At 40.5% G+C, this 19,114-nt stretch overlaps 2 protein-coding genes across 2 annotated transcripts; one reads left to right on the top strand and one right to left on the bottom strand.

Annotated features, from left to right (window-relative positions):
- Positions 1–6,558: 6,558 nt before the first annotated feature.
- On the top strand, positions 6,559–10,942 carry tbx6 (T-box transcription factor 6). Its single transcript, XM_036536843.1, has 8 exons — positions 6,559–6,628; positions 6,930–7,137; positions 7,468–7,735; positions 7,978–8,121; positions 8,518–8,588; positions 8,880–8,950; positions 9,106–9,370; positions 9,697–10,942. The coding sequence occupies exons 1-8, from the start codon at positions 6,559–6,561 to the stop codon at positions 10,940–10,942; spliced, it is 2,343 nt and encodes a 780-aa protein (XP_036392736.1).
- Positions 10,943–13,844: 2,902 nt separating this feature from the next.
- Positions 13,845–18,742, bottom strand: prodh2 (proline dehydrogenase 2). The gene is made up of 11 exons (XM_036546206.1): positions 18,486–18,742; positions 17,563–18,129; positions 16,775–16,965; positions 16,374–16,500; positions 16,096–16,167; positions 15,897–15,977; positions 15,456–15,599; positions 14,823–14,989; positions 14,588–14,698; positions 14,337–14,425; positions 13,845–14,249 (listed from the first exon to the last, which is right to left on the bottom strand). Exons 2-11 carry the CDS (start codon positions 17,809–17,811, stop codon positions 14,059–14,061), a joined length of 1,422 nt encoding a protein of 473 aa, XP_036402099.1. The 5' UTR covers positions 17,812–18,129; positions 18,486–18,742; the 3' UTR covers positions 13,845–14,058.
- Between the last annotated feature and the right edge of the window lie 372 nt (positions 18,743–19,114).

The raw sequence follows: 19,114 nt of genomic DNA, 5'->3' as shown, positions 1-19,114 counted from the left end.
GAAAAAAGAATGATTCCCTCTGAAAAAAATATCAAGAGCAAAATTACTGTAACAATGTAACAAGCTACAAGCTACTGGGGCAAATCCCCCAGTGCATGCATGTATGTGTGCATGAGTATGTGCATACATGCTCCTTATCCTCCTCACCTGTCTCACTCCCCTAATATCTCAGGAACACTGGTACTCCACCTTAAAGTGTGCACTCTCTGAGCAGCTTTAGGTTCTCTTTGGGTAAGTAGTCTGTGTCAAATGTGAAAGGTTCTTCTGCAATAGGCTGTGCGCATGTTCACACACACGTGCGCGCACACACACACACCCACACACACACACACAAAATCAGGGGTGCCGGTAGGAATTTTGGGCCCCCTGAAAGGTTAATGCACTGGGCCCCTATGTATATGTAACAAAAATATATGGTAGAATCTTTGAGGGCCCCTGTCTGCTTGGGGCCCTTGGAATCGTCCCAACCTTTTACCCCCTTACAGCGCCCCTGCACACAATGTCACTTTTGTTGAAGTTGTTATTCTTCTCCTTGCTTATCTTAATGCTTGTGTGTTAAAGGGGTCAGACAAGGGTGTGGCACATTTAAATAGTCCTTAGAGTCTGCTAGGTAAAAGGCATTTACAATGCCAATACATGTGTCTGTGATTCCAGAGAATTCAAGAATAGACATTTACAAAAATAATATTTATTTTTTTTGTATATTACATAAAATGTATAATATATATTTTATATAAATACATATTTATTAACATTTATTATATGCGGGGAATCCATTCACACGCAGCCACAACTTCAGTAACAATATTATATAAATCCCTTATAGCAGTATAATTAATTATAATTCACTGAAATTGCTTTGTGTTTTACCTGCAACCATACATAAAAATATATCAACAAAAGCGCAGTTACCTGAGAATACCACATTTGCAGACACTTTGAAAAGGTTATAATTTTACAGTTTTAGGTAAAGCTGAGAGATAGGGACACGCAGTGGAAGACTAACACTAACACAATACGCTATCAAAGTAGACATGCCTGTTTTACAGTGGATGTCCTGCAGTGTTGTAATGTTGATCAGTGTTTATGACACACAGGTTTACAGGTGCACAAGTCTGCACATGTGTCTGCGATATCTTTAAGCCAGAGATTGCAATGAGGGAAGTACAGACAAGGATAAACCACCTCAGTGGTGGGCGGCTCATGCCATTGTGTCAGGTCAATGTGAGCATGTAGTGTGCAGGACCTGACAGGGACCTTCTTCTATTGTCTCAAACACTCCATAACATTTATAAGAATTATTGTATTTCTATCCCCAAGCCAGCACCTTGAAGATTGCGTGCATGTGACAACTTACTATGAAAGGCACAGACCAACAAGGAGACGTCCCTGATGTTTCTGTAGTACAGTGATAGTGCACTCTGTTGCCAACAATATTCACTGTGCACACTTACAGTATTAGATCGCCCAACTAATACAGTGTTTAGCATGGAAACTCTGCTAAACAGAGCTGTGCTCAAACAATCCTGAGTGACTGTTCAGTGACCCCTGCTGGCAGTTACGAGGAAAAGCCTTTGTCCATCAAATCCGTGAACAGTGCTGTGTGAGCATTTGAGGGAGTATTTCAGTACTGTGTATGTGTGTTCAGAATGTAATGCATCTGTAGCACAACAATACATCATAACTGTGCACAGCGGCATGCTGAGTGAGGATTCTCGGGGGGGGGGGGGGGGGGGGGGGGTGTATTGTTCCAGTGGATCTTGGTTTTCTGGGGCAGGGAATGCAGGTAGCTCCAGGCCTTCAGGCTGATGATGCAGTTCAGGTCGTCCTGGGAAGGGGAACCCCGGATAACTGAGGAGGGTGAGAATCACATTTCACATTACTACACATCATCAGGATGATAGCAAAGGTATGAGGTATGTGTAATAATAGACAATTACTTTTACCCAGTACATGGTTGAGCTAGTGTAGTGAAGATGTTTCACAGGGAATGTGGGTCTGTTAGAGATCATGTCAGCGAATATACAACACACAGGCCATATATCAACAGACTTGATGCAGACCTGAAATATAGGCAAGCCATGCATGTTTCGGCCCCTACACACAGTTCAGTAGATGCATTAGAATACTCACAGTCCCAAGGACATAATACAGTAAAGACTCACACAAACATTATGTTAAAGACAAAGTAAAGACAGAATAGTGCAGATATGCACATTATACTATTGCCATGATTTCCCTGGTCAAATTCTGTCTTCAAAATGGTTGTTTGCATTTTTGTAAATTTCCACAAGAGCCCCTGATCCCTGATGCTACAGTAACAATGTGATCATGGTGTTGCTTATGTTGACTTGCTGTCAACAGGGTATAAACATAGCACAGCAAAAAACACTAGCACCTTAGAGCTGAGCATGATCTCATGATCTCTGTTAGAAAGCATATGTGATCAGACTCTGGGTCAGCTACTCACACAAACCTGAAATCACAAACTTACAGAGGAGGAGAAAAACACAGAAACCTTATACACTCACGCAGGGGCTGATAACCATGCACTACACATAAAATTACTGACCAATACAGTGTATCAATGGTCAGCAAATTATTTCAACACACCACAATGCAATGACACCTAATGCTAATGAGAAGGAATGTAGATATACGTTTATGCTGATGAGGTCCTAGAAATTGATCAAATGTGTGATTCCCACATTAAATTCCTCCTGCTCACTCAATGAAATTGTTGTCTTTGTTGTACAGGCTTTTATTATGTCCAAATCCCTGGCTTAAATATCTTACAAAAACATACATGCCTGTAAAAGTCACTCTAGGACTACTTCAGATTTAGGACACTTAATTGCGGATATACAACAGAATTAACTTTTTTGCCACGTTGTACTTTGTTATGTTTTTACAGGTGTTCATGTAAAAACTAACAGAGAGTGCATGTTTTGTAAATGCCAGTAACTGGATGTATTGTACGTAATGTATTGTATGTATGTAATATTTGTAAACCACACTGACAGGTCTGTAAAAAAAAAAAAAAAAACTCAATGTGAAATAATTCTCCACAATGAAGCAGATGGACCTCACCTTGACTTCACAGGTGGTGTTTATGAGCAGGTTGGAGGGCTTCACGTCTCTTTGCAACACAGTGGCTGAGTGGATGTACCTGAGGCCTGTCAGGATCTGGTACAGGATGTATCAGACATATTGTAACTGAAGATGTACATATAACAGTATTTCATACTAATTAAAGGATAACTTGAGGTGCATATCTGGAAGGACAAAATGAGTGCACAAGTGCTCTCACAAAAAGATCAAATATTCTATCATATACTCATTATGACACATGAAGTACATTGCATTATACATAGCCAATACAGCATTTTAACTATAGTGCCTGCTAGTGGTGGCTGGTGAGCTGGAAACAGGGGAAGCCCGAACACTACCTTTAAATCTATCATTATTTTCAACCTGTTTCCCTTTATCCACCTTGATTCACAATAAAACAAATAATTCACAGAATGATCGACACCAATCGTGTAATTAGAATAAATGATTATGCTCGCGAAACAGCGCATATTGTCTGTAGTTTGTGTGCTTACGAAAGCTATAACGTGAGATTGTTTAATTAACAAGGATGGCATTGATCAATTTAAATTACATTAAATGCACGACACATCACAGCTTTTGTGAGATCTGTGTTCTAAATGTTATTGTTCATTGCACTAAACCTAAGCTAAACGTTTATTCTCAATAATTTAAATTAATTTAACTAAATTTAGCTCAGTTTTGTAATTTGAATTTTGTAACACAAGAAAGCTATAATGTGAAACATTTAAGAGAAAGCTTTGGGATTACTTGCCACTTAATTATTAAAATTGCCATCCTTGTTAATCTTGTGAGAGATGTACTGTATTAATATTTCCTGTGTTGAAAAGTAACATTCTTATTTTTTAATCTGTCATATATATTCTCTTGTGAAAATATGATAATTGTTTCATAACAACTGTCTAGGTTACTGAGAAAATACTGATCATAATAATAAAACAACCGTGAAAAACATGCCATGAGAGTCGTGCAATTTTCTTAATTGGAATTAATTAAACAGCCATGCGAAGACATGTTATTTCACGTGTTTGCATCCATGGGCCAGGAAATTGTGGTCTGTTCCAGTATTCAAACAGTGTTTACAGCAAATGTGTGCTCTGTGTAGATCCATGTGGTGGTGTTGTTCACATAATTAGAAAACAAACAGAAATGTTCTTGTTGTGAAATGATTACCATTTACCTTTCTACCATTTACTCACCCCCAGTCATGCAGACAGTGTGCTAAGTTAATAGCACTTTTACCAGTATATGCGTAAGCATTGTATAGCAGAATACTCTCCTTGTTAAGGCAATTATGCATGGTGTACAGGCTTAACGAACCCTCACCATCAGAACTAATATTATTATACATTGCACACATACTTAATAAACCCTCATTTTCAGTATTTTTGCAAGAAAGCACTGTGTATCTGCTGAATGCAAGCTCAATCAGAATGTTATTGTAGTAACATGACATGTACATGGTAAGTCGATCTTCACTCTGTGTTAATGTAGCCTAATAATATACTGTGTTTATACTGAATGGGCCCTCACCCTCAGTGTTAATGTAATAATGTACTGTGTGCCTACTGAATGAACCCTCCACACCTGTCACCTCATAAACGCATTAATGGAACTGTCACTCTTGCTCTCCCTCTTCATTGCGACCATAATCGTTTCTCTCTCATTCTGCCTCCCTCTGTGAGAGACAGGGGGTTCTCACCTCTACTTCCTTTTTCTGCCACATTCCCTCATTCAAGGTCTTTCATCCCTTCCCAAATGGGCAAGAAAAACAACAACAACAACAACATTGAACAGCTTCTGTTTGTCTGAGTAGTTTTGTCTGTCTTACAAGGATGTGTTTAATATTTATTTTTCTAGTTTTTTTGTTCATTCCTATTTATTTTCAAAAGGGTTTCGATGTTCGTGCATCAAACACTCTGTGGGAGCTTCGCCTGACTGTACCTCTGACAAGTCAGTCAAATTATTCAATAACACTCCCTAATAACCTTGGGTGCATTTAATATTTGACACTCATACACTGATACAGTTACTTTCTAAATATATTTGCTACAAAACCTTCAAAAAATGTAAAAGTCAATAAACGCAGTACATGTTGAGATCATGTCACATGTTTAATGTTTTATTTGTTCAAGCAAAAAATGATAAGGATTAATGTGTTAGCTTGTGCTAGATGGCATTATAGGAAACATCATTACCAGTCAATAGCATTCCTGCCTTTTAGAAGTCTTCATTTTTGTGTTGCAAAGGTTGAAGTTTGTTGTACAATTAACACATTTTTCTCTTCCAGGAGAAGCCAAGGGAAATTCTCCAAATAGAAGATTACCAACATCATAAGCACAATCCACCATTATCATCATAATTTAAATGCTGTTTGAGCACCAACAACATTACTTCCACCTTGACAAAATTAAATACGATTCAGTGTCCAGTTATTTATGTATACAGTTTTAACCCTCTCGCTTACTGACAATATACTGAGTGCATAGAAGCTCTCTCTGTCTGTTTATCTAAGAGCAAACTGGTCCTCTCACACCCTTCCACCTGCATACCAGCACACACCTCCTACTGGGATAGAGTGAGAAGGAGAGACACAGACAGAGGACATGGGCTCATTTAGACCTCATTTAACTGACCACGGAGACCCCCCACAGATTCCACCATTAAAGAGGGTACTCAAATTTGTTTCAACAACTTCAGAGGCAAATAGCTTTTAAATGGGAGACATGTAAGATACACAGAATCATATGTTAACAACATTCTAAAATATAGGTTAGAATAATAGATCTAGATTATGGCTTAACAACGATGAGTTGATAACACAAATTAGTAAAACAAGCACACAACTATCTGTATGTCCATGTATGTAATGAGGTAAACAGCTATATTTGTATGCATGTACTTGCACTATTCATATATGTGCAATGTACACATTGGGAAGTATATGCTTCAATTTATTTTTCACCTAAAAGCGTCTTTACAGCTCTTTCTATCTACTGACTGCTCTCATCCGTGTGTTTCTCGAGTGCTCCCTCTGTGTGATCATGTTTGTTTAGGTAGCAGTGGAGAGGAAGAGCTGGGAGCAGGCTGGCCTGCAGGCCAGTGTGAAGGAGAAATTCAAGGATGGAGTGAGAAGGTATTCCCATTTGGTCAACGTGTGAAGACTCATTCACCTATATAAGACTGACGGAGAGGGGGAGAGAGAGAGAGAGACATTTAGAGCAGAGAGAGGGGGAAAGACAGATAAAGACCAAAAGAGGAAACACAAAGGATACTGGTAAAACAAAACCAAACGGGGGGAAAAAAGAGTTGAAAGGAAGAAATAGAGCGGAGAGAGCAAACAAATCGACAGAGCAGGTACTGGATGAGAAGCAGAAAACTGAAGGAAGGCAAGGAGGAGCCGTGAGACAGTGGGACACTGAGTGAGAGGGAGAGAGAGAAGGAGGGATGTTGGGGGTGGAAATGTACCCAAGTCTGGCCCTGGGGCCACAGAGGCTGACAGACTGCTGTTACAGAGGTGAGTTGAAAATAAGGTGAGAGGCTTCTCTCACAGCCTTTCCCATAGACATTAGCAGATGATAACGTAGAGTTGTATAACAATTGCATGTGTAGTGTGCGGCTTCCGTGACTTTATTTCGTGAAGTAAGGTTTTAGTACATGTTTCTTTTTATTTTTATTGTTAAATTACAGGACAAAAATGTTGTCTCAAAAAATTGAACGTTTCTTATGGTGAATAACTAGTTGTTCCTTTAGGATTAATTTTGTTGTGTACATTATTATTATTATAATTATCATTGCATAAAACACGTGTTTACCAGAACGGGAAGCCCCATCTCATCGGACGCTCTTTCCAACCACGTGTGACATGGCAGCCAGAGCCCCACCCCAACGGTTACTGGCTCCACTCCTTTCCAACGAAGGTACAGGAAAAGGACAAGACAAAGTCACAATGGAGCTGGAAAATGCAGCTCTATGGAAACAGTTCAGCAGCGTGGGGACTGAGATGATCATTACAAAGACTGGCCGGTAAACCAATTATTCATTTGATCAGCAAGTTTAAAAATTTAGCAATTATTGTCATTACTGTCAGAGTAGTTGGCATTTAAAGCAGGGAAATAGTGGACGACAGATTCAGTCCAACATTTTTAAAAATGTGTCAGTTCCGTTCTGCTTCTATGTCTAGATATCTAACATGAATCCTGTGCATAACTTATATTATAACTTAACCTACTTATAACTTACCACAGTGTCTGTGTATGTAATAATAATCCTTTGTCTCAGTATAAATGCACTGTATTAAATTCTGTCTCCCTGTCCCTCCACTTGTCTCTCTTGGTCCCCCTGTATCTGCTTCAGACGAATGTTCCCCCAGCTCAGAGTGAAGGTGTCTGGGTTGAATCCCTCTCTGCGCTACATCCTCTTGCTGGAAGTGGTACCTGCAGATGGGTCACGGTACCGTTTCCAGGGTGATACCTGGCAGGCTGTGGGTGGAGCAGAGGCACGCCTCCCCGATCGCGTCTTCATCCACCCGGACTCTCCAGCCACAGGGGCGCACTGGCAGGGCAGGGTCATCTCCTTCCATCGCGCCAAACTGACCAACAACACGCTGGACACACGTGGACATGTGAGCACATTACAGTGATGAGCTGCACGCGTTTTCACTCTCTGTACGTGTCTGTGCATGCATCCATGCATCCAGGCATTCGTGCACATATTTCCATGTGCGTATGCATGCTTGTGTGTTATTGCGTAAGTGTTTGTGTGTATTTGTCAGCACACAGTCTCAGTCACTGTTTATCCAATAGGATTTATTCATATTTCAGCACAGTGTTGTCATCTGTGTCTCTTTCTCTCTCTGCTCTTCAGATCATTCTCCACTCTCTCCACCGCTACCAACCTCGCCTGCATGTGATCGAAGCCAGGGATGTGCTGATGTGGGGAGGGGGACGATACTCCTTTGTCTTCCCTGAAACACAGTTCCTCACCGTCACAGCCTACCAGAACAGTAAGGTACAGAGACAGGGCAGATCACATGTCCATACTCAGCAACAACGCTGGAAAAGTGGGGAGAGAAAGAGAGAGGGAGAGAGAGAGAGAGAGAGAGAGAGAGAGAGAGAAAGAGAGAGGGAGAGAGAGAGAGAAAGAGAGAGGGAGAGAGGGAGAGGGAGCGAGAGTTTTCTAAGATGCTTATGACAGACAAATAAAACAAGATTTCTGATGTCTAAAATTTAAAAGCTGATCGTGGGGTATGTCAAAACTGATTTTGTCAGTATTGTAGATGTATACCACTGCTGCTGTGCTGTTAGTCATGAGCACATTTTTCTGTCTCTAGTAGTTACTGTATGTATGTGCACTGATAAGGGTGTTTTTTAAATATGTGCTGTGGTGATTGTGTTTTTTTGTTAGATCACTGAGTTGAAGATTAATTCCAACCCCTTTGCCAAGGGATTCAGAGAGAATGGCATGAACAGCAAGAGGTAATGTAACTGCTCCTGAAACAACACTACAGACACACAGACAAATAGACACATATAAACAGACTTTAGGGTATAACTTTGATATGTAGACACAACTTTATGTTTTTGAGGCATTGCATGTGCGAGTGCCTGTCAGACACAAGACAGAAAATACAATACAAACTAGCGCTGCTATTTCCACAATGCATTCTATACTCACTTTACAGAGCTACTGTCTCTCTTTTGAAATTGCTCTTTAAAGGTTCATGTTACTGACTTTGCCCCTTCTATGTATATGTTTGTCTCCTGCAGGCAGAGAGAAGCCAGGCTTAAACGGAAATTAAGCGGCAAACCAGCACAGCAGACAGAGCCACTAGATATTGGTAAGTTAAAGTAACGTTGCACATTATTTCCTTGTCTCAGTCATTCTCATATCTCTTCAGATGTCTTTCTTTTTATTGCCATTTCAGTAAGGAAGAGGAAAGAGAGGCGTTGTTTGTGCAGTGCTAACTCCTTCTGTCCACATCTCTCTTCTCAGTGTCCTGTGATCCATGTGACTCAACTGAGTTGCTGCCCCAGTCAACCACAAACCTCCAGGACCTTGGCCTAACAGGCCTCCCAATCCCAGAGTCTGTTTGTACCTACAGCCCAGACAACTCCACATTCCAGCAGGCTCCAGTCTCAGACGAGCCCCTGGATATTGGCCAGGCCTTCCTCACACCACAGATTGCAGAGATCACAGCTCCCATTGAAAATGTGCAAACAACATCAGACACAAGTGGCAATGAGGGGCTAATTGACAAGTGAGTGCTATTTCATAAATTCTTACACAATCCACACACAAACCTACCCAAACATTATGATTAAGATTGTTTCTTTAAGGGTTTTACTTCATTCAGATTACAAATACATAGAGATTTCCTGAGATACATATATATACAAAAATGTGATTGCAGTTTAACTGTAGCCCATTAATCAAGTCAAAACAAAAACCCCTTAGGCAGAAGGTGAAAGATCATGACCATTAAAGAATCAATAATAACACAATCATTCCAGCTTGCAATAAATGTTAAAACAAGTTGTTTTCCTTTAAATTAATCTGTGCATGTTTCCATTTGTCTCTCTACAGCTCCACCCAAATGATTCTCCCCTCATACACCCCAGCCTTTCCCAGTCTCTCTCTCACTTCTTCCTCTTTCACTTCATCTGCCCCTCTACCTCAGCCTACATCTTGTGGACCACCTATTTCTACATCGGCATCTCTCTATACCCCTCTTCCTCCATCCTCCTCCTCCTCTCAACCACTCCTTACTGCTTCACCATTGTATGAATCACTGCCTCCCTCTTCCTATCCCTCTCTTCTTCCATCTTCTCCTCCTCTTCCTTCTTCTACAGCTTCCCCCTCAATTCCGACTTCAGATTCCACTATAAACTACCAGCTACTGCCTTCCTCGTCTTCTCCCCAGCTACCCACTTCTGCTTCCTATCCTTCTATCCCTCCATCCAACTCTCCACAAGACCTCCTAAGCCCCCACACCCCACCCAATTCCACCTACCCTTCTCAACCTCCCCCTTTATATCAATCTATCCATCATTCAGCATCTACCCATACTCCTCCTTCTGTCCAAAATCCAACTCTCCCAACTTCTGCCTCAATCAGCACTCCTTCCTCTGACCCTAATCCATCTCTTCCCACTTCTACCATTACCCACACCACTCCTGTTCCTATTCCAACATTGCCATCTTCCACGTCTATTCATACCCCTCCTTCAGTCGCCAATCCTACTCTCCCACCTTCCACCTCTATCCATTCTACTCCCTCTGCTCTTAGTCAGCCTGTCCTGTCCTCAGCCTTGTCTTCCTTCCCCTCTTCCGCTTCAGTTCATGCCCCACCTTCGGTCCCCAATCCCTCCTTTCCCTCTTCCTGCTATGTGTTACCATCATCAGCACCTTCCCTTCCATCTCTTCCTGCCTCTACTTCTTCCCACACATCTTCCTCTCTTCCAAATCCCCCTCTTCCTCCAGCTGCTTACGCTCATTTCCCCTCATCCGCACCATCCTCTTATCCCACAGTTCCTCCCACTGAAATTGGCTCATTTTCTCAGTTCAATCCCGCCCCACCATACCTTTCAGAAATGGTTCTCCATCCATCTCTTATGTCAACTCTGGAGCCCTCCCTCTCCTCTTGCCTTCCATCCTCCTCTTCTGCTCAAGCTGCCCTCTATCCGCCCTTCCCCTCCTACCCTCTAAGACTATGTCAGGACCCCCGCTCCCCATTCACCATCCCACTCAGGCACATCTATGGACAGCATCGGCATGGACATGCCCACAGTCAGGGACCCTACCTGGAGATGGGAGGGAGAGGTGTCTTCTGAAGGAAATGAAAGAGAGAGGAAGAGCTATAGTGTATCTGAGCATGTGAGACTACATGAATAATAAACAGTTTTGTCACAAAAGGTACAACATTATGGATCCATTTTTACCTTTTGAGGATTTTTTTATGTCCACAAGTGGGAAAACAATAGAAAACATGTCCCAGTGGAGAGCAGTTGGAGAAACAGCTGTGAAGTAATAGTTGTCTGGGAATAAAAAGGTTTTGTGAAAGCAGGTGTACAGAATTTTTATTTGAAAGGTTTTTCACGTTAGTATTTGCGTGCATATTTGTTTGTCCATTTCTTGAACAATTATTGAAATATAAATGATTTTGTAAAACAATTAATCTTTGCATCTTTTAGTTCATTCATTATATTCATATCTAAGAAATAAAGTGTGTTTATATGACTTTACCTTTTTGTGACATTATTCCTGATGAGTCTGAGCTTCACTTGCATATTTACTTATATAGATTGACCTTAATCCTTTTGATAGAGTTTGTTGATAAATGGAAAATTAGGACACAGAAATTGTAATTTTATAAAATGTATCATTGTATTTATTAAAAAAAAACAGCTATTGCCATACATGCAATTGTATTCTGATTTTCTACTATATATGCACAAAATCACATATGAAATACTCCTCCTATATCTCAAGCATAACTATCATACAAAGATCAAGGACATTATTGAAAAATTAAACACAAAAATCAAACATTTACAAGATTATACAGAATGAAATAAAATCATGTACTTACAGTGAATAATATGTACATGTTCTAATATTTGCTATATATGTCAGTTTGAAATCATATTCCTAGTCTTATATTTGAACACATACAGTATTATTTTTTTTGGAAATACAGCAGCAGACCATAAGTGTTTGTTTTTTCCAAAGGCCATCCTTTTTATTTGGGAAGTGAGAGAGATGAGTGCATCCTTCTCAACCAAAAGAATAGAAACCTTTTCACTGTGAGCAAATTTAATGTGAGAAGAATCTTCCTGTATTACGCAAAATGATCCTCATCTTTCTTGTAATATAATCAATTATTACAATATTATATATTCACAGATATTACAGATAATACTGTGTTACAGACAGTGAGGGGGTGAATTCCTCTGTGATACTTGTATGTTCTGTGTTTTTTGTGAGTGTAATTTCCATGGATTCTCCAAGTAATGGTATTACATGGTAGGTCGTTCCACCCTGCATTCTGTGACAGCTCCCTCTGGGCTATACACACCACACAATGCCCCCAAGCCAGCCAGAACTGGTGATTCTTGGTGAGTAATTACCATTTCATACCATCATACACACAAAAGGGATGGCAGGATGTACTTTCCTGAATCTCCTCTGGAGTCTGCATGCAAAGAAAAAAAAAAAAACAACAACCCTAAAGCTGGTGAATCACTTTTTTTGGGGGGTTGTTTTTCATAATCAAAGAACATAGGTTTAGATTAAATTTAATCCATTCAGACTCCTCAGACAACTGACGTAATGGCACAAGTAGGAGAGGAAAAATTGTGTCTTTTCACATTTATACTCCATGAAAGAAATTAAGGTTTACTTTTATGTTTTATTTAATCATGTTCCACCATAACTACATAACTGACTAAACTTTACAATTTCTTCTGCTCTTTGAACTTTTTTTTAGATCAGTAGCTGGTTGCTTCCCTTCCATCTGCAACAGTTATTGCTGAAAGCACTGCCTGTGTTATTTCTACTACATTTACTTTACATGGAGGCTCAAAGTGTATACAAAGCACATCCTTTTGTTCTCTGATTGGCTCAGTGGTAAAAAAAAAAGTCTGTTTTCCAACAGGCATTGAAGATTCTACAAATAGAACTGGGTGAAATGGTTCCATACTACATTCATTCATGACCAACTCGCATGGCTAACTGGGTGGATTTGCTTGTCTGACTGCTTAATTGCAGGTAGTCAGCCCTGTCTGAACTGGATGTAAAACTGGCAGCTGCCTCTTTTGTCCCTCCTCTGAAATGAATCAGCTGTTCACACTGGGTCCATCAACATCGATCCATTTTGTCCTCATTTTGTCACAAATGGAAAAGGAGAAACTCCTTATATCATATGTTTTTGTCACAGTAGAATGCAAAAACAAAGCTTTTCCTTTAACTCAGCTTAAAAATATCCCATGCAAAATGGGCTTAAAGGTCATTACATGGTCTATGTGCTTTTAACACATCTGATTTTATTTTCTAAAGCTCTGAAAGCATGTTTTCAATGATTGTTAGAGGATGTTAAACAGAAAAAATACATGTTTTTTAAATGTCACAGAAACCTGCTACTGGGTCATCTAATGAAAACAGAGACAGCAAAATAGCAACATTTGTTCACAGTTTAGTGTGGAGAAAGGGTGGAGGTGTGGCAGAAGTCTGGTAATTAGTGAACAGGTGTTAATGACTCCTCTCGCACTCCCTCTTTCCATTTGGTAACAAACATTTTCAAGGAGGAAAAAAAGCAGTTTTGTAATGTGAACTTTGGCAAGGTAAAATACATTCAACTGGAAATCCACCAAAAAGTCAGGAAATGAATTAATTAAATATAATTGTGTTAGACAACACAGTTCATGAAATAGGGATGAAGGTCACTCTTTTTTTACAATCACCATCTTTCTCACATTTATTGTGTTTTAGTCTAAAGAAAACTGGGCATAAACAATTCTGTAACTGTACACATTAAGTTCTGAATAGACACCAATTTAAATAATAGAAAAATGACCTAATATGCAAATTTATGGCATGACAGAACATTGAAATTTCTTGATCTCCAGAAAATAGTAGACTATAAATGACAATTTACCAATGATATGTACATCAGCGGTATAGTAAATAAAGCTTAGGTGCAAATGGTCTGACGAATGCGGTTATTTGTACTTGCATTTATTTCAGGAAAGAAAATCAACCTCCCCCCAACTTAGCATTCTCCTTCTCTCCCTCTCTTCCTCTCTTCCTCATCATTGAGCACAATTTATGCCTTCTAGCGTTTGCCTTTTCAAACCATTCCAGGCTTTACTGGTCAACTCCTTTAACCACCCTGGTGCCTACATCCTTCTTCCATCATCCTACCTCTCAACCCTACCCCCCGCCTCTTTCATCACTTTCTCTTCCTGCCTCCCATAAGCCCCTTTCTCAGTCTCCTCCTCAGCTCCTGTCTCAGCAGGTCCCTCTCTTTGCGGATTCCCTGCAGTACAGTGCGGTTTTCCTGGGCACGGCGCACCAGATAGGGCACTGTATCATCCACCGAGCCATAGGGCACCGACTTGTACACTGGGTACCCCTGCTGGGCTGGGGGAAAGGGAGACGAAAAGAAAGGGAATTAGCATGGATTAACACGCTTACACACCTTACCCTGCGCTGAGAGAAGTGTCTTACCTAAAGTGAGCGATACATGGTCACACATCCCCAGCAGCTGTCCAAAACACACCGAGCCAATACTCTTGTCTATTCCCAACGCTGCCATCCTGACCAAGAGTAAGCAGCTTCACTCACAGACATTCTTGAGAATATAGCACTACAGACACTATAGAATTCAACGTAGTGACACCATCAGTCAGTATGGTATAGACACACTGACAGTATGGATTGCATTATACAGAATTATATACATTATTGTTCAATCATACCGTGAAACTGCATGTCTGACTGACTCCTCATTGTGTGTTGCCACAATGACGCGATATCGCTCAGGATTCTGGGAAATCAGGTCCAGCATGATGTCTAGAGAGCCGTTATAACTACATAATCATAACAAAACAATATATTACAAACCATCACTTGTGAAAACACACACACACTCACACACAAATACACATTCAAACATGCATTTCTCCAGATCCAAAGAAAGTTTCCATTGATCACCTGTCATTGGTGTGCTCCCATGACTCATGAATAGGGTCTGGCCTTCTCTCCTGATCGGCCAGCTTCCTTTCCTTATCCATGTAGGCCCCTCGAACAAGCTTCACTCCCAGACAGAAGGACTGATTCAGAGATTGACTGATTGCATCAAGTAACAGAGACCTTGACTCCTGAGAAAGAGGTTGGTTAAGTACTACCAAAGACATCCATACTGCACGTTATAGCACTTGTACACTTAACCTGAGAGAAGGTTGTGAAAGAGATAATACGGGAGAGGTAATGTGGGACAGACTGACTGCATGACAGTGACATTTACAATATTTTAAGTCATGAACAGAAAGTCAACGCAAACAATTTTTTTTTTATCTATTTGTTATATGTAAATAGTAACAGGAAAAAGATACTTACACATATAAAAGTGACAAAATCAGACAAGAGACCAGAAGCATGAGACATGACAACAGACACATAAAATTACTCTAAAACACACATAAGGAGATATACATGAAAAAATGAAAAAGTAAAGAGAAGGAGAAATGTATGGATACAATCAATAATACAGGGGGTTATGGGTATGGCACACACAAAGCAAGGGGGGGGCAGAGAGGAAGAAACAGTGAAAATAAACACACAAACCTTGAGGTAGCACTGATAGGTGTTCCAGATCCAGGCACCATTCTGATTGAACTTCTTCATCATTGCCATGGTGACAAGGGAGAGGGCGGGGTTCATGTAGGTATATTCTGCATCAACCAGAACTCGTACCTTCATCACACTGGCCTAGGAGAGACATACACCCAGTAATTTAAAATCTAAGGTGATATTTATATAAATGGTTATGTTCCTTTCTGATATGCAGACTATGTAATACAATATATTCATATCAGTCTCTGTGTATCTGTGTTCTTTGTGTCTTGTAAACAATATTGTATTATTGAACATAACAACTGTCCTCTACAGTGAACTGCAGAAAACACAAGGAAGAGCTATGTCTTACAAGAGAATCACTACTCACTAGAAGAAAAGCAAGTCCTTGCTGCACAGCAGCCCTGTTATGACCACTTGGTCTGTTCTTACCTCTCCGACTTTGTTGAGTCTCTGGAGGCTACAGAGAAAATGCATGTTTTCACTGTCAGTCAGACCTGGGAAGCTGACAGACTGTGAGAGTGAAGAATTGGAACAATTTGCTTAATGACTGGACTGGGCACAATGGTATATTAGCTGGCACAGAGAAGAAGAATTCAATAATTTTTCACAAAAGTAAAGACTTAGCTACCTCTCCATCCATGGCTCTCACTAGCAGGTCCAGATCATACTGTTGTTCTGAGATGAGGGAGGTCAGCTTGACCTGAGTTCATTACAGAGAATAAACACGGACACTCATTCAACAATAAGGTATTCTAACTCTGAAACTACAAGGAATCATTTTAAATAAGTTTGATAACAAACAACTGGCTGGACTGTACTGTAGATTTTCAACAATATTAGATATAAATGTGTCAATACAGGGCTTAAGATCACAGTTATTCTGCTGAGCCTGAAAACAACACTCACACACAGCTCTGGGCTCAGCAGTGCGGTAACCTTCAGTTGCATCATTGGATCTGTAGTCCAGGCGTTGCTATGGGATATGCGCACACACTCCAACATGGCCTCCAGGTTGTCATTGTAACGATTCTCTCTGTCAACATCATCAATTAATTTTTTTGATAAGACCCCCAAAATTAATATCAGGCATAGAATATATTGTTTAAGTGAAATTATGACTTCAAGGTAAGATGGTTACAATCAGGAATTCCTTCATCTTTTGTTCAGTGATAGTGCAAAGAAATGATAAACTACAGCTACCTGCATCAGAAGGTATTGATGACACTTAAGAGTGTAGGGGGATAATAAACCATAAGTATTGAATGGCAAGATTCTATGAAGTAGAAATGTTGACATGACATGCTAACCCAGTGCTCTCTCCGATGTCCTCTTCAATGGGAACGGCCAGCATGGGGCGCAATCCCAGCGAGCTCATTTTCTCCATGGCAACAGCAATCTCCTTTTCAGTCTCCCCAGCAACAAACTGGGCATAGACAGTGGGGCGGAGCACCAGAGAGAAACCTCTCTTTCCCAGTAGAGAGCGAGCAAGAGACATGAGCTGAGAGAGAGAGAGAGAGAGAGAGAGAGAGAGAGAGAGAGAAAATGAAATACACATAACACTAGGTGGTGTGTGTGCATGTGTGTATATATATATATATATATATATATATATATATATATATATATATATATATACACACACACTATATGGACAAAAGTATTCGGACGCCTGACCATTACACCAACAGGGACTGTAATGACACTGTATTCAAATACATATACTTTAATATGAGCTGTTCATAAAACCATTCATGAATCCATTTAAGTGGGGGGGGGGGGGGGTTGTCTTTGAATATGGGACCAAGGAAACTGTTTGCACTATAGGGTGCACCTGGCTGCCTAAACAGTTTCACATTCCTTGCCCGTAATTTTACTATTCTACCCATATCATATCAGACCCACCACCATGTTCAACAGTTGGGAACAAGTAACGTGAGCACATATATATATATATATACTATATACATACATACATATACAGTACATGCTCATCACACACTATATTACACATGAACAACATGGAAAAAAAACCAAGACAATGGCATGGCCCAATGACAGACAGCAGTGCATTCCTCACACCCTTTCCATTTCTCACCTTTCCACAGTTATTGACCAGAAAGGGGACTGAACAGAGTCTGAAGACTCCCAGGGCTCGCAGCAGCTCTCCTAAGCTCTTCACACGGAAAGCACTGGGGTCCTCAAAGGTCAGGGTTGCTGGGAGGGCATTGCTGCCCAGGTGAGGGGCTGCCACTACACGTCTGCCATTCAGTGTCTTGGGAGCAGCAGTTCCCAGGCGACGGACTGACAGGAAGTGATGGAATGATGGCCGGAAAAGAAGTGACATCACAGATTGTGTGTATCCTACCTGTGTATGCGCTTGTGGTACACGTGTGTGCGTGTGTGCCTCTATTTATACTGTTTATACTGTGGTGTTAGGGTTGTTTATTCTGCAGTTTAATGTCTGCACTGTTGACGGAGTCCTCCGTAGGGTTAGAAAGGAGCTCTTGGCAGGTTTGGCAGTTTGTCATGTGCTTGCTCAGCTTGCTCAGATGGCTGGACTGTATGTTACAGATATGTATATGTTATATATAGCAGTTTCACAAACAGGGCGGGTATGTGAGTCTCAGTTTTCCTCAGTCCTCTCAGTGGTCTCTGAAAATTCCTGTGGGAAAGATAGAACTGGGTGATGACAACAACTGAATGTGTGACAAAGAGAGAGAGGTTGAGGGGACTGTGCACAGGCATGGACACTCAAAAACAGATATACAGTGATAAGCAGACCCAATAAAACAACCCATCAGGGACTGATGCAAAACAAGCATTTATGTACTATCATAAAATATTTCAACACTATGGTAGCAGTCCTTCACTGTTCATATTCTCACTCATGCACAATGGCTCTACAATTGTTTCCCTTGCTGATTAATAAAAAAAATTGGCAGTGTACACAGAAATGCCTGTCATACTTGTAAAGGATTTCTAAGTTACATTTGAATTTATACAAATATTCAGACTTACAGTGTTAATGAAGCAGTCCGGACTGTGTCCAAAATAGTGGTGTCAGTAAGTGCATGGCAGAAAAAATGACAGAGGGATAGCCAAGGGGAGGAGAGACACCGAGGTCATGCTATTTTTTGGGTTGCTAGTTGGTTAATGAGTGACTTCCAAACTTGAAATTTAAGTCAACATTCAGTAAACTGACACGCTGAAGATATAAATGCTATCAAGGTTTATACCTATTTTCATCAGTGCCATGTAAATCACCATTCTGTCAATTAATCTGTGCATCCTGTAGGTCTTAATCTTACATCAATACATCACTTCTAATTCAGTTTTGATGAATACACATTTGCTTATTTGAACTTCTAAATACCTAAATGACCCCAAAAATTTGGTATAATGAGTCACTGTTCAACCCCTCAAAACTTGCACTGCAGCACTTCATATCAAAACTGCTTTAGGTCTGCCATTTACACCCCCCTCCACCACTTTCAATGCTAATTTTTGTTGCTTTTGACTGATTTTCACTGCCAATTTCATCCCTGGTTTCAAAGAATGACAGCATCAACGTATGACTGCAGCCTCCTCTCCACCCCCACTCTCTTCCGTTCAATTGGCCTGGATAAAAAGGAAAAGCCAAAAGTAGG

This window comes from Megalops cyprinoides, chromosome 1, assembly GCF_013368585.1.
Source record: "Megalops cyprinoides isolate fMegCyp1 chromosome 1, fMegCyp1.pri, whole genome shotgun sequence".
Classification (NCBI taxonomy): domain Eukaryota; kingdom Metazoa; phylum Chordata; class Actinopteri; order Elopiformes; family Megalopidae; genus Megalops; species Megalops cyprinoides.
Note: the sequence above shows the minus strand (reverse complement) of the source record. Positions and strands in the feature narration are given on the sequence as shown.

Bases quoted from the DNA above. Each gene is read 5' to 3' on its own strand.
- tbx6 (XM_036536843.1), top strand. From the start codon at position 6,559: ATGTTGGGGGTGGAAATGTACCCAAGTCTGGCCCTGGGGCCACAGAGG. The intron at 7,138-7,467 runs GTAAACCAATTA...TATCTGCTTCAG, and splicing joins ATCATTACAAAGACTGGCCG to ACGAATGTTCCCCCAGCTCA. The intron at 9,371-9,696 runs GTGAGTGCTATT...GTCTCTCTACAG, and splicing joins AATGAGGGGCTAATTGACAA to CTCCACCCAAATGATTCTCC.
- prodh2 (XM_036546206.1), bottom strand. From the start codon at position 17,811: ATGTCACTTCTTTTCCGGCCATCATTCCATCACTTCCTGTCAGTCCGT. The intron at 15,600-15,896 runs GTAAGAACAGAC...TGTCTCTCCTAG, and splicing joins GACTCAACAAAGTCGGAGAG to GCCAGTGTGATGAAGGTACG. The intron at 14,699-14,822 runs GTGATCAATGGA...ATGATTATGTAG, and splicing joins TGGGAGCACACCAATGACAG to TTATAACGGCTCTCTAGACA.